The sequence below is a fragment of the Buteo buteo genome, chromosome 8, assembly GCF_964188355.1.
Source record: "Buteo buteo chromosome 8, bButBut1.hap1.1, whole genome shotgun sequence".
In the NCBI taxonomy this organism is placed as follows: Eukaryota; Metazoa; Chordata; class Aves; order Accipitriformes; family Accipitridae; genus Buteo; species Buteo buteo.
The window spans coordinates 6,287,399-6,311,452 of record NC_134178.1 but is presented as its reverse complement, the minus strand read 5'-3'; the positions used below and the strand labels follow the sequence as shown (position 1 = coordinate 6,311,452).

The following is a 24,054-nucleotide window of genomic DNA, read 5'->3' as shown; positions in this document are numbered from 1 at the left end:
ACACAAAGATTATCTGTCTTTTGTGTTGTATAATTCACCTGACATTTTTGCTATTCTTTGTGAGAGAGCAATGATTTCAAAATGCTGAAACAAATTATCATGAAATTTTTCTCAGTTGGTAGTAGTAGGTGGTTTTTCATCTGAATGGATTGCTTGTTGCTGTGTAATTTCTGACAAACCAGATATGGCCAAATAGTGTCAACATTTAATGTTTTAGACAAATCATTATGTTACACTGTTTATGTGAACCTGTGCTTACACACAAATGAGAGAATACCATATTTATTTATTTTTATTTTCACTCACCATATAATTCTTATGTTTTCTTATATGCAAATTCTACAGTATTATTAAATAGCTATCTTCACTTGTATCTTTGGGTACTTTGAGTTGTATGGTGTAGATATTTTTCCACATGATGGAAAGTCTACCATTGTTTTAGCAATAGGGGGGAGAACAGATGTCTCTCTTCATCTGTGTTTCTAATAAAACTATTAAGTGTGTGATTTAAATAAACAATCTTTGTATTTCTCCCTTTTAGCCCTTCACTCCTTTGAAGGAATTGGAGCAATTTGACTCCGATATACAAAAAATGCTTGAGCCACTGGAGGATGAAATTCAGCAGGGGGTGAATCTGAAAGAGGAGGACTTCAATAAAGATATGGTAATTTGGTTGAAATGGAAGTCTGAGTGAAGTAGGCAGGGAGATGAAAAAAACTGAGTGAAAATTAGAAAATTCCATATTTCTGTTAGAATCTTTAGATATGACTTGGACAAAATTTTATTGTGCTAATATATTATAAAATCAGAAGTCACAAGTTAGCATTAACTAAAAGTTTTAGTGATAAATTCATTGTTAGTTTATAAGAAAAACATTTCTCGACCCTTGTGAAAACACAAAGTAAACCAGGAATATTATCTACGGGTCCTATACTAGTACCAACAATATTACAGAATAGGGAATGAATATTAAAATCTCTGTAGCAGTACAAAGACCAAGAAAGCTCAGAATGATGTATCTAAATGGGCAATATAGTAAAAGAAGACATTCACTAAAACAAATGTTAGGCAATGATCATTGAAAGAAATGCCACTAGCCAATTAAATTCTTAACCAATCTGATTATACCATTTATTGTAAATAGGTTTTGTGGCTGTGGTAAGCTTTATTACTCACGCTTGCTCTTTGCAAGTAGTAAAACTGTTTATCCATATTGGGGGTGGGCGGGGAGGGTGGGGGGGGAAGAGAAGAGTAAAATACTGATATGCTTTGCTACTGTTACCACTGTAGTGTGTTTTCTCCAGAGTGATTTTCAGAGGGATGATGTTTCTTGGCTGGGCAATAACAGAAATTCATCTTTAGGACCCTCTCTTTGTGAGTCCACAGCAAGACCAAATATATATTTCTTTACAAGCAATATAAAGAGTCAATATTCTTTTCCTTTTCAGGAAATCTTCAAAGATAGCTATTTTAGATCAATGCTGAAAGGAATCTTTACAGGACTTTTTTTCTTTTCTTTTTTTTTTCTTTTTTTTTCTTTTTTTTTTTTAATGCAGGAAAAGTAAAATCTAAGGTAGTATGTACTGCAGTGGAAAATTTGAAGTGAATCAAGTTTGACGGGGCAGTTTCCACTACTTGAGCATGTTTTGTTCCCTTTCTTTATGTAAAATGTGTAGTGTGGTTCAAGAGAGACACTCCCAGAATCTGTGGCATAGATTCAGCTTCTATCTAAAAAATACTTAGTGGTGTCATTTTCCCTGCCAGAATAGCTGCTTTGCACTGTGATGATACGTGCAATGGTCAGGAATTACTTGGCCTCCTAGTGTACTGGCAAATTCAGTGACTACTGAGAGTGATTTAGAATATTTTAGATGTATCTGTTCCTTCTGGTGTAAAGTAAAATACATTTTACCTTTTTGCCTTTAATGCTTTCATCCTGTTATCCTGGGTGCTGTGTAAAATCTAATATCAAACAGCTGTAGGTTTTCAAGTGCTGTTTTATTTGTACCCCTCAAGTGTCTACATATGTCATAGAAAGCAACTGAAAGTTATTCGATCTTCAGTATAGAACTGCAAGTAGCTGTTAGATGTTCACCTTAGCAGAGGAAGTGTAGTTTTATACATCTGTATCTCCTAGTACTTAAGTAATAATAAGATTAAAATGCCCGTTATTCTTGGGTTTGTTTGTTGTTTTTTTTTAAATCAGAGCGAAGATGATGAGAGCACAGTGAAAGAATTGCTGCAAAGAGGCGACACGCTTCAAAAGAGAATCACAGATGAGAGAAAACGGGAGGAAATAAAGATAAAACAACAGCTGTTGCAGACTAAACATAATGCTCTCAAGGTATAGGAGCTACAATTATAAGCACATGCTACTAAACCCATTTTTTTCTTCATTTCAGGGTGTTGTACTGTTAAATGAATCTTCATTACTATTTAGACATGAGTAATTTAAAATTATTTGGCTATAAACATATATTTTCTTATATACTTTTCTTGATGCCTTGGAAAAGACATTTTAAATCTCCAGCTTAACAAGTACTGTCTCAGTGTCCTCAGTCCACAACCATGTGATTGGCAGTTGGACAACAATGATTTCTTTGATAACAATTGCTTTTTTAACGTGTTATTCATGTTTTGTGTTTCTCCAACAGCAGTCCAAGACCTTGGTTAGAATCAATTCTCACAAACATATTTTCAGTTGTATAACATACTTCTGGCAATGAATAAGTTGTTTTATCCTTTAGTAAAAGTTTTACATGCTATGTTCTTTAGCAGGAAAAGTGGCTCCAGCCTCTTTAGAATAGGGTAGGTGGTAGTACCATTAGACCTAGCAGCTAAGAGGCTGAAAAGCAAAGTCATATGTCAAAATTCTGTGTTACCACACTCCTGGAGGTATAACTGTATGATACTGTTCTGAGAAACATCCACAGTGAGACCTACTTGGACAAGCTAATAGTCATAATTGGGAGAGTCATCTTTCCAGGGGAAAAAAAAAAACAAGTGAGGAAAGAAAGAATCTTACAGTTGGAAAGTCACCCTGGTCACCTACCTGGAGCTGTAGGCACTGGCAACTATAGAAGACTTTTTCATCTTATTGGCAAGCAGAATTTATTCTTTCTTCTGCAAATTTTGATTAAGTTGTTCTTGGCTTGGGGAACATGGAATGGTTACATTTTAGTATTACTTTTCTTCAAGCAGCATCTTTCCTTTCCTGTGGATTTCATCTTAATTTTTACAGTTTTGCAGATCTGTTTGAATTCAGTAAAAGAATAGCTGGAATATACCATTGTTTTATCCTCGTTTAAAAGAAACTTGAAATCTCCTAGGTGTGTCTTTTTTCCGTTTAAATGGAAGGAATTCATAATTTTTATGGAGAAGAAACAAGAAAAGTATTTCTAGAACTATGCCATTGACCAGATCCTTACTGGCTGTTTTTATGGAATAGTGTGATTGATTCTCCTTTGGGTGACTCAGTTAAGGCATTCAACCTTGTCAAATAAAATTCAAGAACGGGTGAGGCATATTCATCTGAGTATTTTTATATAAAATGTACCAGTAATTTTTTAATTTACTTCTTAATAAGAAGTTACAGTAATGAAAATATTTTCTGAATTCTGTATGAGCAAAGTTAAGCAGTTAAAGCAAATGGAGTATATTTAATAATATTTATATGAAATATAAAAAACATTTTCTTACCTTCCTCTTGAAGAGAAGTTTTAATACTTTTATAAAGCTGAGTCATAAACACAAGGCATTTGTTATGTAAATGGTATTTAATTTAGAAAAAGAAAACCTGCCTTTGCATACATTTTTGCATTGCAATTATTTTCTTGTGAATAGCTACAGAGTTTGCATGCAGGCTAGAATTTCACAGGACATCACAAAACACAGGAAGCCCACTTATGGCTAGATACTAAGTGGGCTGTGTTTCCATCTGTCCAGTAAGTATTCTGAGCAAAAGTGTTTTATATAAAATATTGACATTTATATAAGAGTCTTAACTTCTGTGAATATTGGTGACTGTCTCAGTGGCTTATTCAACATGTGAACAACTCTGAATTAGGTAACCTCCTTTAAAAGAAAAAATAGTCTGTTCAGCTGATGAAAATACGCTGTGTTCAGTTACTTATATGCTGTTAAACTGAAGAAAATATGCTGTGTTGCGATACTTATATACTTGATTTAAATGTCAAGGTTTAATAAAAAAAAATAGCGGCCTTGTGCACTTTTTTCCCCATCAGTGTGCACACATACCAATTCATATTTTATAAGCCTTTAATTCATATTCTAATAATATCTGCACTGTGAACAGGACTTGAGAACTCAAAGAAGAAAAAAGGCTTTAGAGATTTCTCACCAATGGTATCAGTACAAGAGGCAGGCTGATGACCTAATGACATGGCTGGATGACATTGAGAAAAAGTTAGCCAGTCTACCAGACCACAAAGATGAGCAGAAGCTAAAGGTAATGTTGTTTGGGGATGGCAATGGTAAATCTTTTTGAGTGACAGTTTATGAATTTAACAGACAGCAAATGCAACAAATAATCCAATAGAAACAGAATATTATCAGTTCAGTTCTTTATTGCTATTTATAGTAAAACAAACTGTGTTCAAACTGACATTTCTTTGTTGTACTATATCTTGTATTCGTTTGTTATATAGAATGTTATAGATAAATAATTTGAAACGCACTAAATAAAATTTTTTATCAATAATATGGAAAGTGTGCAATGTGTTAAGAAGCATCAAATGTTTTCTAGTAAAAATTGTAATTGATTTTATGTATCTTTGTTCCAGATGAACAAATGACTTACCGATATATGGATGACCTCTATCTCATGTTAGCACATTCATTTTCATCAGAACATATTCATATGTCACTGTCAAACTCTATAGATTTATTTACATACTGTCAAAGGTTTTCCTAGTTTATTTTGCATCGTCTTTCTTTGCTTCATTCTCTGTTGAGTTTCCCACAGAGTAAAACAGGAGTTAAGTAACATGTTGAAGAGTCAAATCATATATTAGTAAGCTGTCCAAACGCTATTTGTCCTGAATATGCTGACCCTTATTGGGAAAAGAATTTCTCCAATTGCCCATCACAGGGTACTAGCAAGAATCTGGAAGTGGAAACTGTTGGCCTTTGCTAACTAGTTTTCACTGCGTACTAGTTGTTAGTATCTCTACAGCCAATCTCCAAGAAGGTTCTTCAATTTCAGTTACTTTTGTTTTGTTTAAATGTAAAATAAGACATGAAATAGCTGTAAATTTTATTTGTAACAATAAAATGGAAATGGAATTTCTGACACAAGTGTTTTGCTAATTTTCAGTTGATTGATCTAGTTAGCTAACTGTCCTGGGCCCTGTATTGGTTTTGCTCACTAGGAGATTGATGGAGAATTGGAGAAGAAGAAGGAAGATCTGAATGCGGTGCACAGGCAGGCTGAACGCTTGTCTAAGGATGGGGCTGCAAAAGCAGTGGAGCCAACCCTGATACAGCTCAGCAAGCGCTGGCGAGATTTTGAGAGCAAATTTGCTCAGTTTCGAAGACTCAACTATGCACAAATTGTGAGTTGTTACTGGCAAACCCAAATGTTTGCAACTGCTACTACTAACAGCATCCTACTAACTATGAGAGCTTCAGGGTCAGTGTCAACTCTTCAGATATTAATAAGAAAAACCCTATTGTCTGCAAGTGGGGGAATCTTTACATTCTAATACAATAGTTCTCTGCTTTGGTCTTAAAATTGCCCTTAAGTTAAATCAGCCAATTACCAAAAACTCAGCAATGAAGAATTCATGTTTATTTCTGTTGCCTCATTATTTTTCCATAACATCTTCCAGTTTAAAAGCGTCAGTTTGCCATGCATCTATTTTGTTCAGTGAACGTGTAAACCACAAAAATTGTCTTTTTCAAACTACCCATCCCATGCCAATTTTAATTGTTTTTTTATTTGTCCATAACCCGTTATACCCACTTTAGGATGAGATTAAAAAAATTCTTATGACACTATATACACATGGCCTTTTCTTCAAATGCTTGAATTCTCAAAGGAGTTTTTGCAAGAAAGTGTACTTTTAAAACTGACAGGATGAAAACATAATTTTATAAGCCAACTTCGTGTCTCCTCATTTTGAGTTGTTTAGTTGTGTATAAAATACAATGAGGCTTAGTGGTTTATATGTGCTGCAATAACTGGATAAATAAAAGGGAAATAAACTGTCACTATTCCAGGTTTATGTTCGAAATACGTATTGGGTGTTACCCATGTAGAAGGTTACCAGAGATTGCTCTTGCACTTCCATGGCAGTTTTTCCCTGCCATTCCTACTACTCTGCTCATTGTCTTATGGGCTTTGGATTTTATGTGAAGAAAGATAAGATTTGCTCTCAAGGAAGTTGTTGCATTATGTGCTTTTCTGTAATATTAAAAGTGCTAGTGGTGAAGGGGTGTTTCAACAAAATATAATTTTATTTATTTTTGAATGCACCTAGATTACAGAGGGGACATACTGACAGGATAATGAAAATTTAAATACATAAAGTGTTATTTCTAATCGATATATGGTTGACTATGTTTTAAAAAAGAAGAAAAAAGTTCCAAAAATCAGCAATAATGTATAACCTTTTGGTCAATACAGTCCTCTATTTAATGTACTGAGTGTATTGTATATTTTTAACTTTTCTACTATTAAGTTACGTAATGTACACATAAAAATAATAATTGGGATAGCTATGCAGTTAATGGAAACAATCAGAGAAACATTAACTTTGGTTTGTATGTTATTAAATCTTGTTCCATCTGATTACTCTTTTCAGATTACTATGCTTTATATTAAACTTGATGGATGTAATCAGTTGCAAATTGTTTATACTGGCATGGAGCTAGAGCAGGCTTCACTTTGTCTTGTAAATGAGTCTTCTTTTTTATAATGAATATATTTGTTCCTTTGATAAACAAGTAAGAAATAAGAATGTGCATGCAATTTATATAAAAACATTCTGCTGTCAATCTGCTTTTTATGTCACCCACCACCTACCATGACAGAGGATGAGTATATCCAATATAAAATTTTACTAGCAAATCAATAAAATTATATATTAGCATATTTTTCTTTAAAATATGTAAGGTAGATACATCAGCACATGTGCTTTTGAATTGGCCAAAGGAATACAGTCATTGACTTTTTAAAGCCATGTAACCATTACATGTAGTTTTATTGTTAAAATATATGATTTATCTAATACATTTCTATCCTTGTAATGGTTAAATTTTTTAATATTCTCAAATATTTCATGCAAGAAGGCTGCTTGTTAGTATTTATCTGGGGAATGAGGTCATTATTCAATGAAATTTACCTATGTACAGGATAATTACTGTATCCTTCTCATTTCTCATGAAAAATATCTTGCTCTGTTGACAATGACCAAGGTGTGATATTCATATGAAATATTTTAGAAGTTTTACAGAAGCTACTGAAACTGGTGAGAGGCAGTATATTTTCATGACTGAAACCAGAGCGAGAAGTACATCTGCCTTGTTACTGTTTTGGCTTTGCTGAATCAGTGAAGCAAAGTGAATTTCTCTTGAAGTCCTTTTTTTTTTTTTTTTTCTTTTCTTTTTTAATACAGCCGAAGTACCTACCTACCTCACAGGGATGTTGTGAGGATAAATTAATTGTTTGTGCAAAACTTTAAAATACAAAAGAAAAATGAAAATTCAAACTATTCACTTGAACACGTGCATATACCAGCAAACATAACTTTCACAGAGATTTTCTATGTTAACCACCAACTGAATAAAAACATATAATAAAAATACAAAAAGGAATTTATTTTTAAAGGAAAAGAAATAGAAAACTGCTGCATTTTTTATTTATAATTGATGATGTATTCAGTAATAGACTTATTTAACAATTGAAAGTTGTTATTATGAATCAATGAGGATTTAGTTGTACTGTATATCTTGCAATTCATTATGATTCATTGAATAAATATAGCAAGACTGCATTGAAGAAGACCTTTAATTATGTGGCTTGATGACAGATTTGCATTTCTTACCTTTGTTGGAGCCAATATATTTCTGATATCTAAGTGTGAAATTAGAGTGATCATGCTCCTCTGGATTTTACTTTTCCCTAATGTTTTTTGGGAAGACCTGTCAGAAGGATATAGGAACCATAACCATATAAGAATTGATTCTTTCTAGCATGGTAGATTCTCATAAAATTCTGATCGTCTCACAAATACGTAGCAGTAAATATCCAGCAACTAACTGACAAATATATATGGGTGTATATTTATAAAAAGGAATTTTCTGTCACCACTTTTGATAATAAGGTACGATGTAGTTATATTACCTCAAACACTGCATCTTCTGTTTAATGCCAATTTTGAGACATTATTCAATTTGTTAAAGTGGTCATCTCTTTATGTGAAAAATTGTCAAGAGAGTAGGGTGTGACATTCTGTAGGGAAAAAGGTGGGTTTATTGCAATAACAGATTAAACATGGTACACAAATACATAAATACAACTGCACAAAACCTAAAATGACACTGAGTGGGAAAAAGTTTTTGGATTTCATGTTGTCTTACAAGTTTCTTCTCCCACATGGTGTCTTTATTAATATGTCGCAAAATAAACAGTGGGCAGAAAATTCAGTTTTTCAGTCAGGCAAATTTCCAATTCCTGTGTTAAGAAAAGTTTAATGTTCTGCTTCATTTCTGCAAAAAATTTCTGTTTGAAATCAGTTGGTAGTAACTTCAGTTGTGGAATCTGAATAACTTATTGAAGAGTGGAATATTCTACCATCATGTTCTAAAATGATGGTTAACCACTAAATCCCACTGAAATGCATGGAAGCCTAAGATACTCTTCAAAAAACAAGCCATTCCAATTTAATCCTAGAGCAGTATGCAATTTTTGCATATTAAAATTACATGTTTGTATTTTAAAAAATTCATTTTAGTAAAAATTATAATATTAGAGAGTTCAAGGGACATTTATTTCTAGATTATCTCTGCAGAATCCAAAATCATTAAGCCTTGGCAGTTGCACAGTATTTTCAGAAAAGTTATCAATCCTCTTTGCTACAGTCTAAACCTAAATCTTCCAGTTACTGTTTTTCTGCAACAGTTTATGCCACTGTTCCAGGGTGATGAAAATAGTTATCTGTTGCAGAGAAAAAGCTAGATTCAGATAGATTAATTCAAATCAGGATCAAAACCAGTTATTGATATATTGACTACATTAAATTAAATTAGCTTTAGTTAATGCCTGTTTTATAGAAGGTGTTTTTCCATGCTTTCATTTCAGCAGTCTATGAGCATGTTTGTCATGGCTCAGTTTAGATTTTATTGAGCTGACTGAAATTACTCTGTGTATAGAGAGTACTGAAGGCCTTTATCATGAGAAAACATTTTCTAGATGAACACAGGTGCAGAGCCTACACTATAAATTCTTATTTCATATGTCCTGTTACCATATTTTATCAAGCTATCCAACATTCTTTCTGCTGTCACATATGGTGGTTTTTTTTCTTTTCCTCTCCTAGCTGAACTATGCATGCTGTAAATAGTAAGCCAGAGTATTTTTAGGACAAGAGGAATATTGTTCTTGCAACCTATTAACAGATCTCAAGATTATGTACTTATAGATATATATATACAAGCAAAAAAAAAAAAAATTGGCTTACCCAAGTCATTTCAGTAAATTCATTGGTGACACACACAAACATTATATTGGAATCTTACTACTGAAATATTTGAGCCTGGATTTTGGCCATTCTGGGAAAAATAATAAAATTGATTAAATTATAAACATCAGGAGAGACTGTATTTTTCATACCAATTAGACTATGCGTTGAACAGGAATTAATAAGGAAAATAGCTATACAAAACATGTATTTATTCCTATAAGGTAAGTGGTTTAGTCTGAGCAGTTCAATAGTTATCTGCAACATGGATAAAATACCAGTACTCTCAGTACTTACTATGAACTAAATATCATAAACTTCATTTGTCCAAATAAAAGGCATTATTCTGTTTAAGATTCTGTAAAGCATTCAGAAATTAAAAATACCTGTCTCCTAACTGGATGATCACTTCGGGTGAGAGAGTATGTGATCAACTTCTGGAACCAGATTAAGGACTGAGCAAGTTTACAACTGAAATTCAAGAGTTTGTTTAAGTTCAGCCTTTTAAGGGCATCTTGCAGTTTTCAGTTAATATTTCCCTATGGAGCTCTAATTAGTTCATTTAATGATACTTAAACATTTTTTTTAACTGTTACAAGTACGTTTGTATATAAAGATATTTTCTCAGATATAAATCAAACATTAATTGAAATAAATGTGCCACAGCTAGATAAACACAGGACTTGGTGTCCTAATTACCTGTCCGCATCTATATAACATGGGTACTTCAGTGGTAATGTGCTACCATTGTTTTCGATCGTTGTTTTCCAGTTTTCATAAGGAGCAGCATTGGAATGAAGTAGTTTTCTTCTCTTATCCTTGCTTAAATATTTCTTGGGGTAAATAAACAAGTAATGGTTACCAAGAAGAAGGGGCAGACTAATTCATTATTCCTACAATGACTGGGAGAGAGGACAAATAAAAGAGAGAAAAGGCAATAAAAAAGCAAAATAAGAAAATACCTACTGGACAAAAGAAAAGAACTATACAGTGATGGATTAGTATCTGTTTCACCTATGTGCTTTGGGTCTCTTAAGGACAGGACAGAGGTGATCTTGTGACACCATTTAACTCTTCTGACATTTACAGTGGCAGCTTTTTAAACAAATAGCTTTACACCGCACAGCCCAAGACTGGGCTTTTCTGACTGTGGTCTGCAAAAGGGGTGAGGATGAATGAGAATATTTGGGAAGAGAATCACGGCTGAAGGTTTACACCCATTTTCTAGCATCTGTCAACCTGGAAATTGCTTTTAGAAAATTTATTCCTAATAATATAATTCTATTTCAAATACTTTAGTTTTATGTCTAATTTAAGATAAGAAAGGTATGGGAAGTACACTGAAGATAGGTAGTGTCTCTGATATAGCTGAAGAAGAACTAGTTTTGTAGATGCATTTTAAATGCACTTTACCTTCTCTGTGTCTAGAATGAATGCATACAGTGTTGTGGTAATTTAAGTGAAGACCATGTATAGCCTGGTTGTATAAAAGTGGACAAGTTTACTACAGTATTTTGAGGTCTTCTAAAGTGTATTTGTCGTCTTTGATATTTACTTATTAATTCTGTACAGTATTCCCTATCATCACTGCAAATCTGTAGTATTTTAATAGAAAGAAGTTAAAAAATCCTGTCTTGTAGATGACAGAACTTTACAGAAAAGGTTTTTTCTCTGCCATTTTTCATTATCTGTTACAAACTTCAGTGATCTAAATTCTATTCTCTGGTTTGAAAGTGAAACTCGACATCTTTATGTCATCACGTAGGAATGAAAACTTGCTGCAGCTTGGACTAAGGCTGGTTTAGGATGCTGTCTTTAAATCATACGAAGTGGTTATAAGAATGTAGTCTTAACCATGCCACAGGCTTTTCTTACTGTTCTCTGTGTGGCTGAGATGGAAACAGGACCAACAGCCTTTGTTTAAAGAAACATGGGCGACGTAGCGCCCAGTTGTGCCTCATTTCAATTTTCTTTGGACAAAACTGAGCATTATACTAGTATAGTATTTTCTTCCTTATAATTTCCTAGCGATCTGGGAAACAAGGCAGCTAGTTACCATCTTATTTTCTCTGATAGAGTATATCATAATTTATTAACATAATAAATTACATGGTGAGAAATTTGGTGTTAAAATTACTTGGCTATAATATTGAATTAAATAATAAGGGAAAAGACCTGCTGCAGAGTGATCTGGCCCTAAGTGACAGTATCTTTTGAAGAGATGATGTTCATCTCCTGTCTACAATTGAGGATGTCAGCATCACTCATGGGGTTTTTTCTGTTGTGGGTTTTTTTGTTTTTTTGTTTTTTTTTTTTTTTTTGTTTTGGGTGTTTTTTTTAATGCATCCGAGTATACTCCTAAAGGTGCAGAAGGAAGTAAACTGTATCCCATCTGAAACCAGGACAACGTAAAGTGTAGTTGCGTTAGTCTCTTATTTGCGTGAATGTTAGCAGGTCCTTAGTAAGGAGCAATGGGGAAGTTTTCAAATAAGCTCCAGCTAAGTTCAATATGCAGCAGTGCCTCAGCCTGAGGAGAGTCCATATCTGGAGGTAATTATCTCAACCAGAATAAAACAAAGTACTGTTAAGCAACTGAAAAAGGGATTGCCGAAGATGTTCATTTTACGGCTTGACGGAGTGTACCTGACATCTTGGAGGGCTCTAAAAGCATGAGGGTGTGCAGAACACAGATGATTGGCTGCAGCACCAAAATGCTTTGTCATAGTTTTTAAACTATATATTTATCTCCTGGGAAAAAAAAAAAAAACAAAAACCAAAAAACAAACAAACAAACAAAAAACCCAAAACAAAACAAAACAAAAAAACCCAAAAACAACCAGAAAAAAAAAAAGAAACCAGAGTTACATTTATGAATACAACCAAAATAATGATTAATTACTCTGGGCTTAATGTTTAAAAATAAGTGTTATAGCATTTGTCTGTATCTTTCTTTTTTCCCCCTCATCTAAATGTGAAAATAAAGCGCTCTCAAAAAAAAAAAAAAAAAAAAAAAAAAAAAAAAAAAAAAAAAATTGGGAGTGGAATAAGTAGTCATCCAAGTCTTTGAGCCAAGCAACCACAGGTATCTATCCAATCCACCATACAGAGCTCATCAGAGTGTAGCATGACTATCTGAGTTTCTGGGAGATATCCCAAAATTTAAGCCTAAAAGTACAGGGAACAGACTTTTTCTTATGGAGAAAACTTTTGCATTTCAGTCAAGTTATGAAGGTCAAAAATAAGACAGCGGAAGCAAGTTCGCGCTGGTTAATGCCTGTTGATTGATGGTTTTCAAAATCAAAGCCTGCAATATTCTATTGCTATTCCTAGCACGTACAATTTACTGCAGTGTTTTCTAATTAATGCTATTATTAAGAATAGTTTCATTCGAACTGGCTTTATTTCATTTGTGTATAGATAAAATAGATTCATTTTATCATAGAATAAAACCTATTAATGCAACATTTCTCAACCAGTAAGGTGTACCTTAGCAGGGAAGAATTGTGAAGCCATAAAGCACACTCTGTGCAAGACCAGTGCTGAAAATAATCATGTGTATTTTTAAAGTTTCAATTTTTATATAAGTTATTGATGAAGCCAGATACAAGCATTAAAGTACATTTTTTAAGTATTGCAATGTGCAGGCTTTTGTGGACTGCAATCATACATGAGTGGAAAAATCACATACATGAGAAAATATTTACATTCTTGCTTGAAAATATGTTTTTTGAAGAAAGTTTATTATTTTAAATAGATTTTTATGCTGCCAGGTGCCTTTTAAGACCTTGCCTTCATGGAATTATGTAAGCATTTTATAAATTTTTAATCCTGTAGTGAGGATTTAGGTCTCTCTATACTTGAAAGAGATGCTTCTTTTTGTACTGAAAGATAACTTTTGTGATTGACTAAGGCCATCCAATCTCATAATGAAAATTCCATGTTATTGGTATAATTTTGATCTACTTTCTACATATATATGCACTTACAGGCAAGATGTGCTAGCAATACTGAAGAGAACATTTATTTTTCTGTTACCTGACATCACCACTTACAGCTGACATAGGAAGGTGTGAATAAAAGCTTCTTTATATATAAATATGTACTTGAAATTGGTTTTATTGATTTCTGACAGCATTTGATCATACTTTTGCATTTTTAATTCTTTATTTGCTGCATTGATGCTAACCATGGGCTAGCAAATATCGCATAGTTTACAGTTTGCTCTAGGAAACAGCAAACTGTTCCAAAGTTTCTTGGACTCTTGGAGACATGACTTTGGCCAGGAGGTGTCTGCTATCTGCTGCTTTTGTTGTAAGTCTAGCACACCTATGTTTGTTTATTCCTCAGATGCGACTGACTTTTTACACGCTGATATATCTTACAGCTGCTTGTAAAGCATACTTTCTCAAGCGTTAGTTCACTTCAGGAGGAGACACGTGGTTGTCTCTTTTTCCTGAACTTCTCAGCAGGATGCTGCTAGGAGCAGTGTCATGGTACAGTAGCGCTGATAGGTGTGGTTTGCCACTTTACTCCTCCCAATTATTCTCTTTGTGTGAAGTTATTAACTCAAAAGCACAGCAGAATAAGGCCACTATGAGTTTGGAGGCCTAGAGCGGGAAGGGACCAAAAATGGAACAGTTGTCAAGGCCTAACGCAAAAAGGTTGGAGGCTTTCTGGGTGTAAACTGTTGAACAGCAAAAGTGATGTTGGGGTTGTTCCCTCTGCAGAAAGAGGAAAGGAAACGGATATGTTGAGGTGGGTGAAATGTGTTTTAACACTGAGTTGTCCAGTGCTAAAAGGCAATTAACAGCATTCTCCAGGGCTAGTTAGCTCTGACGCCACCAGGTAATCTGTTCTAGATGTAGGCGATAATCATCACAGATGCTTCTTGGGAGGGATGTTTCATTTTTGTGGGCAAAACCTGTGTTATTCCTGTAGGGTTTTTTGTTGGTTTTTTGTTTGTTTGGTTGGTTGGTTTTTTGCTTATTGGCCTTCTCTGTAAGGGCCAGTTCATGGATATATTTCTTGTCTTTGTGTTGCACCTGGTAGGATGTGGTAGCTATCAATAAAATCAGTTTCTCCCATGTAAGTGGAGTTATGTTTATGGAAAGATCCTGTGCCTTAATTAAAAATATGTAATGATGGGGAAGAAAATCCAATTTACTATTCTAGAGATGATAATGTTTGGTGAAAAGCAATGCATGAAATTTTAAGCCTTACCCAAAAGAAGGTTTTTTTTTCAGAGACTAGAAATAATTTGCACATCACTATATCGCTGACAATCAAGTAAAAATACAAAATAAATTAATATCAATAAAAATGTATTTTGCAGAAATAACCGTATAGGAAATGGCCACTTACACCAGCATTTCCTCATAATTCTTAACAGTTTATTTCAATTATGTATTATTTTTAAATATTATTTGGTTTTGAGTTTTTTTCAAGTAACTATCTAATGTATTTTGCCACTGTGTCAGATTCAACTTACTCAAAACGATTCTTAAATGATTATCTAAAACTTTAATTCCCATTTTCTTATTTATTTTTAATACTTACAAAAATGTTCACCTACCTTGCTGCTTATGAACCGTTTTGGCATTAGTAATGACATACATGTTTACTGAATGAATATTATTTTTAATGGTAGTGGTTTACCAGCTGCTACAATTTCCTTCTTTTTTTTTTTTTTTAAATTTTTTTTCTCATTACAGTGTTAGTATATGATTCAATTTCAGCTATGCATTTCTAGTAAAGTTGCTTGTCCAGAATATAGGGAAGGATTCTGCCTGTTGTATCTTCTACAGTAAGGCAATTCCAGCAAACATAGGGACAAGCCAGAATTTTTTTGCTTTCTTTGCTGGTTAAAATTGTCAGTTCTGGATATGCCTACCCTCCATTCCTTAGTGCAAGATGCCAACTTCTGCCTTGGCTTCTGTTATGCTACTGTCAATAAGGGAAGGGTAGAAGGAGAGAAACTCCTGTGACTTATTGAAAAACCCACTAAAGTCAAAGAAATTTAATCCCTGATTTCTAAAATGGTATCAAATTTCCAACTCTTTCATTTAAATAGTATTCAGAAACTCATTAATTTGGATTGATACTTTTTTTTTTTTTTAGAATAAGGTATTAAATAATGTTGCCAAATATGAGGGCAGGTTCTGGTAGGTCTCTACTTTCAAATATCAATCCATTTATTTATCTGGTTGTAATACTTTACAGTTTAACTGACACTATAAACATTAATGGTTTGCTTGAACTAGAAAACTCCTGAGTCTTGTTTTCTGTAGAACTTTATGTGTAATCATCCAGCTGTGAGAAATATGAATGTAAAGTTTTCTGTAAAGGGGAGTATGAATATATAGTTGCATACATCTCATTAACATTGATGGGAGTTAAATATTACACGTATTTTGAGGGATTACTAAACCATATATGTCATACAAGGTTCAGTTCTGTCTTCAGATTTTAATTAATTTTGCCTTGAAGCGTCCTTTTATGAGTTCTTTGTGGCAGCGATTGAAAGATACCCAATTTTGGCAATACTATAAATAATTAAGCATGATATCCATGAAGTGCTCACACATCAGATTTCCGCTCAACTTTTTTCTGGTTTCAGGAATTATTTAGAACAAGAAGGCACAGATTTTATTTTATGTACACACATATACATGTATGTATACACATGTACATAGTTATTAGCCTAAATTTGGGTTGGAAAAAAAAAAATAGATTAAACTAATACCACTATAGAAACTAATTATATTTTGTGTGTCACTTTACATATTCATGTGACCTCATTTTGAGTGAATAACCTTCTACACCTAGCATGCTCTTTTCATTACTGCGAACATAAATATTCTGTCTTCTGAGCCAAAAAGAAAAATACAATTATAGTTAACACGTTCCTCATGTGGATCTAAACTTCTTTGCTACAAGTAGAAGTGTCACAGTGTGGTCTTGAGGATTGAAAATATATTGCTGCATGCCTCAGTGGCCTGTTGAGAATCTCCCATTTTTTAATCAGCTGGGACAGCTTTTTCTTTAGGTTTACTGGGGTAAAGTCTTATTTTTGCAGATCATGTGATTCATGAAACATATGGGGGGCAAACACAATTTTTTTTTTAAGCAATTTATCTTAAATAATAAAAATGATGGCAGTGATATGGTAATTAGAGAGGTTTCAGTGTTAGCAGATGTACTGAGAAAGTCATTTAGTGAGAAAAGTGTAAGCTAAGCAATTAAATTTGCATAAGAAGTGCAGCAGAATAACACAAGTCTACAGATAACTTCATGGGCTTTAGATGTGATATGCATACATCTTCTAGAGTGTGTATATGCATATTTTAAGATTCTAAAGAAAATTGAAGAACCAGATGACTCGGCCTGGTAACTGAAGGGAGAAACATGTCATGAAAGGATGGACAGGGCAAATACATAAACTAAAATGAGACACCGTGCTGAGGTAGTATGTGCAAGAGAGTGTTTATATTTGTTTTCTTTTACATGCTGTATAGTTAACTAATGATGTTGTTTTCTTCAGGACCATTGATCCATTGTCTTTCACATATATGGCTCCAAAATCCGTGATTATCTGTATTAGGACTGAAGCATCTAAATAATACCATTTTTGAAAGAAAGTTTACCAGCAATTGCTTGTAACAGTTCTTTGAGGTCCTCAATATGTAAAGTTTCTGGTTTTGAGCAGACAGACATCAAGCACAATGGATCTTGGTCCCACACTAGGAATCCTATGCGATGTAACAAAACAAATAAATAGTAACTTATGCTTACAGAGTCACAAAAACTTTATATCATTTAAATTTTGCCTTTTCTAATGGAGATGCATATGATCATGTGTTTGGAGTTTAGTTAAAAGAAGCAATCACAGTTCTCCCTGCTCCAAAGCACAATTTTGTTATTACTTTTTATCTATGATCCATAAACATATCAAATCAGAAATGCAGAGAATTTATATAAACAATCACTATTTTGTCACCTTATATGTTAGTATCTTTCCAAATGCCATAGATTAACTATCTATTTTCTTGGAACCAAAACATTCTGTGATTTCTTTACATTGGTATATGCATGTGCTTTCAGAATAGGATGTCTATTTCATATTTGTCCAGATTAAAAAAAAAAAAAATAAATCCTAATTTCCTGAAGAGGTGTGTTGCTGGGATTTCTTTTAGAAATATGAATGCATTCAAGTCCTTTCAAATCACGACATTCCAGATTGTACTTTCTAGTTTAAAGAGAAAGGTTTTAGTATAGTGTTGAAAGCACTGAGTTGACCTATTTGTTTTGTGTTGCATGTTATTTAAGAAATTGTGTCCTTTACACAAGTCATTATTTTACTTGACACCTTGAAATGATTTAGTATTTTAGGCCTGGCATGCCTGGAATTTCTATAACGAAGGACAGATTCTTAAAGAGGTGTGATGATTTAAAATGAAAGGGCTAGCACTAAAATCTCAGTAACACCATAATCTCAGAGTACTCTTGCATTTCCTATCTTCATTTCTTTGGAGAGTAGGAGAAGAAAAGTTTGTGCGCTTTTGCATGGATTAATTTTAGTACCTGCCATTTCAAACAGACTAGTGGAGCTTGAGTGACCTATGTCAGAACCCTCAAATATTTCCTGCATTTGTCCTCAGAAATTATTTTTAATTGTTTCTAGGTTGTGAACTGGAAATTGCATTAAGTTATAGGTTTGCGTAGTGTTAAGAAACTAAAGGAAGCATTCTGTTGTATATCTATACTAGCAAACAGTTCCTGAAGATACAACTTTTGTGGTGACTGAAACTATGACTGTGGAAACCACTCATGTGCCTTCTACATACCTGGCAGAGATCCTTCAGCTTCTGCAAGCCTTGTCCGAAGTAGAAGAGCGCCTTAACTCACCGGTTCTGCAGGCTAAGGATTGTGAGGACCTCTTCAAACAAGAAGAGTGTCTCAAGGTAAGATGGAAAGCTTTTCTTGCAACGATTGGATTCCGTTATTTTGGGGCTTCTTTGTATTGGCAGCCTGCGCTCATTCTGAGACATATCTGTTTTATAAGTGTGCAGCCCCTCTCTGTCATGTATGCGTATGTGGATGTTTATATATGAAGGCACATTGTTGCAAAATTTAGGAACGCTGTAGGGTTCATTTATTTTTATCTGTTTCACCTGGAAGACAAGAGCATTAGGGTATCTGCAAAGTCCATCCTTGAATGGGGGAGAAAGGATGGAGAGGGGCAGTTTTATATTTAAAGTTGTGAATTTGTGGTTAAAGTTTTGGGGTTGTGTTTGTAATTTGAAGTAATAAGTAACCCTATCCACACCCAATCTTGGCAGCTTTATTTTAGTGTTTGATTTTAAAATATTTTTTATTAAAACAGTAACAAAACCAAGTAAAATTTAGCTGTTCCATTCCATGCTAGACCAAAAAATTCTTGAAGTCTGATTGGGGCTGTACTCTGTGCAATCGTTACAGTTTAATTAGCTAAAGGGAAAATATTATCCAGTAGATAGATAATGTAGTTAAGAAAAAGCTAATTCAGTATTGTTATTATGACTTTAAATAATACTGTCTGGTTTCTTCATCGCTTGCAACAGTGAAATCCTTTGAAAGTGGTGGAATTTTTCCAACACAGAATTGACGTAAGAAGAGAATAAGATTAAAGTTGTAAGCCTAAGTAGATGAATGAGTTATCACCTTTTGCAGAATAATGTTTGTGTGAGGAAAGCCTTGTAAAAAATCATGCTTAAGCGCTGTATATAATTACAGCAATTTCAAATTGTCATCCAGCATGAAGAGAAGACCACACTTCTATTTTTCTGTGATTATTTTGGGGAAGGAAAGTTTTTAACAAAAGGAAACGTTAGCCTAAAGAGGCTGGAATTTGCCTACAGTCAGCTATAAGGAAAAGAAGCTCAGAGGGAGAAATCAGGGCAGGGGCGCTGGCTGGGTGCTCTGAATTGTCCTCTGTAGGAGCCCATTTATCCATTTCTGTAACAGAGGAAATGTAACAAAACCACATCCAAATGCTGTTGTTAGCTTCTGTAAAATCACATCTATTTATAATTCTTATACACGCATAGATCTTATACATTTTAGGCATCTGTATACACACACACACACATATATATAAATATTCTTATTAGCTCTTGAAAACTAGGGTGTTTTCAGTTTCCTAGCAAGGCAGTATGGCACGTGTAGTGAAGCATAACAGTGAAGTACTGGAGCAAAGGAAGCATGTAACTGGTAATAGGACTGTGTGAAATAACGGTAGGCCGTTTACCACTTCTGATTTAGTACCAGTAGATGAAAGGGGTTCTGAGTATTGAAGCACACAACATGCCAGTGTTATTGTCATTCTTCATTTTAAACAATTCCTTTTGATAGAATGACTCTTCTGCACAAAAAAAGTCCTAGACCGTGTAAATCACGGCTAATGAGCTACCACTTGGTCCTTGTCTATGAACTTATGTTCATTACTAGATTGGATGGAAAAACAGTGACCTATCTCAAGCAGTTTACTGGCAGTTGACTTCCTTTTAATGCTTCTTAATGCTTTACATTTGGGCTATCTTGATCTGATTTATATCCATAACTAATCTGTTGTTCACCCACATATATTTGGTATTATTGGAGTTGACACCAACTTTAATAATATTGATTACTGAGGTTACAAGTAAGTACTGCCATAGGTTTAATTTAACTGAACTATTAAATTGTTACGAGATGCATTTGTGGGCACAGTTCCATCTTCCTCCCAAATAAATCTCTTAGAAGAGGCAAATGGATCTTGCACATTCGTGGGCTTTTGGAAGGGTACAGTTTTGATCTGAGCCTGCTTAATGAATATTTATTTCCAAGGAAAAGCATTCATCATTGTCATTATCTTGCAGTAAAAATAGAAAAGTAGTGCATAAATTGTTCAGCAGCTGGTTGGGAAAGGTTTGAAATTAAATTGTGGTTGATTTTTATCCCTGACAGATTTGCATGAATCAAATTACAGAACTGTCATGAATAGCTCTGTGTTTTAAAACTGAGTTTGTGATTTTTTTTCACTCCCATTCAGAAAGAATCCATTCTAATGAATCCTTAAAAGGAAAAATAAGTTTATTTACAATAATCTTTCAGTGGTAACTGCTTTGAACATTTTTCTCCAAAATAAATATGCACAGTAAGACTTAAACCTGATTGCTCATTATCCAATAGGATAAATATCAAATACAAATTAGAAATTGCTTTTATTAATTGTCATACATAATTCTAGAACTGACTTTTTATATCAAAGGGATGTAAAATAGCAAAATAGTCTTTGCAGCAAAAATCTGATGGCTTCTAACGCTTAGTAAATTATAATGGTTTTATGGGCACATTTAGTAAATCTACTGAAACCAGCTCATAGGAATGTTGTTCTCTTCATTTTAAGCTTTAGGGAGTGGAAAAATCAGATAGAGAAAACAAGTCTTGTCTCTTTATCTTATAAAGTCAGCAACTGCAATGTTTCCATTATCCTATTACAAGCTCTTTTAAGTATTAAGACACATAGTACCTCAGTTTTCCTTCATCACTGTACCTACAGTATTTAACAAAGAATTTAAATATTACAGTTCTGTCAAAGATGAAACTCCAATTGATTGTATGGAAAAATAGGGTTCATAGGTTGAAGATTAGTAAATTTGGCTTAATTATATACTCTCAAAATAGGACAAGCACAAGCACACAAACATTGTACTTCTCTCTGCTATTGATGATGTTCATACTGATAGAGTTCATAATCTTTGAGCTGCCCATGTAGAATTGGTTGGAATTGGTTGTCATTGTTACCTGATCAAGTGTAGGGATAAAATTCTTCAGAATTTAGCTAATAATCCTTATTGGGATCCTTGCAATGGATGTCCCAAATGCTTCCTGAAAGTTAAATGAATATACAAATTTGCATATATTCAACTTACTCTGGTTTTAGAAAATCAAGTTTTATTGCTCATACTAAGCCAAAGGTTTCCTGTGTGGTGATTATCTCATGCAAGCTACTTGTCTTGTTCAAGCTTCAGATTATTTAGTGGAAGATGTATACACTGAAATAAATACATTTATTAACCAGAGAATTAAAATAACATGTACTTCTGTTTGCTAACACATAGCAAAAATGAGTGTGCTAAAATGAAACAGTTGATCTGGAATTTAAGAAGTCTAATTTGAGTTTATAGCCATATGTGAGAAAGTGTTTAGTAGAATTTCATGTTAAGGATCACTGTCATAGTCATGGCATAGTCGTGCCTGTTCATTACTTACTTATATTAACTGTGAATTTAAAACTTACTTTCTGAGGCTAGTTGCTTTATATAATAAATGCTACAAACCTGCAGTAGGGCCCATACATATTAGGCATTTCTTTTTATTATTATTATTTTTAGTATTCTTAATTTTAGCAGGAACATTGTATTGTAGAATATGATTATACATTAGGTGTAATATTTTTCAATGATGTAATAGTTTTAATATGGAAAGCCATCTGAGAAATAGGTTTCTTATAGATGTAACTTCTTGCATAATCACTCTCACAGGTCTTTTTCTAGTTCATCTTCTTGAGTGTTTCCAGTAGGGTCTTTATTTAGTTTGTTAAAAATTGGGTTGTTTGCTGTTAATTTTTAAGTACAGATATTTTCACACTCTGTTTCCTCCCCCCCCCCCCCCCCTTTCTTTTCCCCTTTTTTTGGTAATTCTTCATCTACTGGTAGATGAAGATAGAGTACTTTTGTGCATAGTTTTCTACTGTGTCTTATTCCAGGACACAGGGAATTTACTGTACACATTACACATCCGTGATTCCGGCAGCCAGAATCCCCTTTCAAAATGGTTTATTAAATGAATAATACCCATACCAGACAGATATTGTAACTCATAGTTCTATACAGACTTTAAAATTTGTAAGTAATTTGTGGAATTTTTCTAGCTATTCATGATTGCTAACAACTGTGCTGTTACTGGTTTTCATGTTAGTACAAAAAGCATGAAATATTGTAACAAATCTGCTAGATATATAATTATGAAGCATCAATCTACAAATGTTTGGATTGCCACAAGTGTATTTTTAATTTTGCACATTGGAATACATATTTGGCGTCTATTAAGGGATTCTTATCAAGAAACATCACCTAACGTGACATTCAAAGTGGTTTTCTCCTGCAGCTCAGTAAAACCCAAGTAACCATAACTTAGAACTGAGTGTAATCAAATGCACACTCCAAATACATCTGTCAGTAACACAGTGCTTGCTGGCTGATTTGTACACAAATAGCCAAGGAACTGAATTTTACAGAAAGTTGTCCTTCTCTGGCAGATGAAGACAACTTCCAGGTAGTGAAAATGAACTGGTGTTCGAGTCACTAGCACTCAGATTTCTCTTTTCAAGAGTAATGAGATGGATCATTCCCCAAAGGCTTCTGTCACTTCAGCTGCTAATGATTTTCTGTTATCCTTTTTTCTTAAAAATTAAAGCTTTGTGCCCTTCTGTTAACCATGTTACAAAATCTCCCAAGGCGTTGTTGATAACTAACTGCTTGAAGCTATTCTCTTCAACGTGAAAGATAGATGGGGGGTGTGTGTGAGATACATGGGTTTGTGCATAAACAAATATATAAGATCTCTTTTTTTTTTTTCTTGGCCATCAAGTTGTGGATTTCATTTATAGAAGGTCAGCTGTATTATCTTTCTTTGTCTGTATCAGCTGTGCTCTAAACAAAAGCAAAAATCTGACATATGAATCAGAAATTATATGCCTGTTCGTAGGCCACTAATTCTAAACATTTAGGGATATGCCTGTTAACAATTCTGAAGTTCCTAAATGTATTTCAGCTATTTTTAATATTTAGAAATTTGATCTACTTGGTTAAAAAACCCATACAATTCCAACATAGGTAGGCACATATATTACTTTTCATTTGATTAAATAAACATGTCAAACACAGTAAGCGCCTTCTTGGGTGGATGAGATGAGCTGATATGAAGACCTACTGAAAAGAAGGCGACTTAACTTGAGTGCTTAAGTGTGTCCTGGCAGCTTTTAACATTTCAATTACCTTTTCTCCTGTTCTTTAAATATGCAAAATTTTAGTCATGGATGAGGTTTTGTGAAAATGCTGCCTCCTTTATGTTCAAGGGATACAATTGTGGAAGATTTGGAGGCATTTAATCTTTTTTATCCCCTGATATTTCTTATGTTCAGATTAATAACATTGAACACCTTAATTATCCATGGCCTGAGTGTATAAAACCAAGATTTGGGTGGACCTGATTAAGGAACGCTGAGTGTGAGACATTATGCTGGGAAAGTCAAATGAGGTTTGTCGAGTAA

At 33.8% G+C, this 24,054-nt stretch overlaps 1 protein-coding gene across 12 annotated transcripts in view; it reads left to right on the top strand.

Moving 5' to 3' along the window:
- Positions 1 to 24,054, top strand: part of DMD (dystrophin) — a 1,298,312-nt gene that overhangs the window by 623,060 nt on the left and 651,198 nt on the right. For all 12 annotated transcript variants that reach the window (XM_075033523.1, XM_075033524.1, XM_075033521.1 and 9 more), the window contains 5 exons: positions 542 to 664; positions 2,207 to 2,344; positions 4,316 to 4,468; positions 5,391 to 5,573; positions 18,467 to 18,661. In XM_075033523.1, coding sequence (XP_074889624.1) covers positions 542 to 664; positions 2,207 to 2,344; positions 4,316 to 4,468; positions 5,391 to 5,573; positions 18,467 to 18,661 — 792 coding nt within the window. The remainder of the gene's footprint in view (positions 1 to 541; positions 665 to 2,206; positions 2,345 to 4,315; positions 4,469 to 5,390; positions 5,574 to 18,466; positions 18,662 to 24,054) is intronic.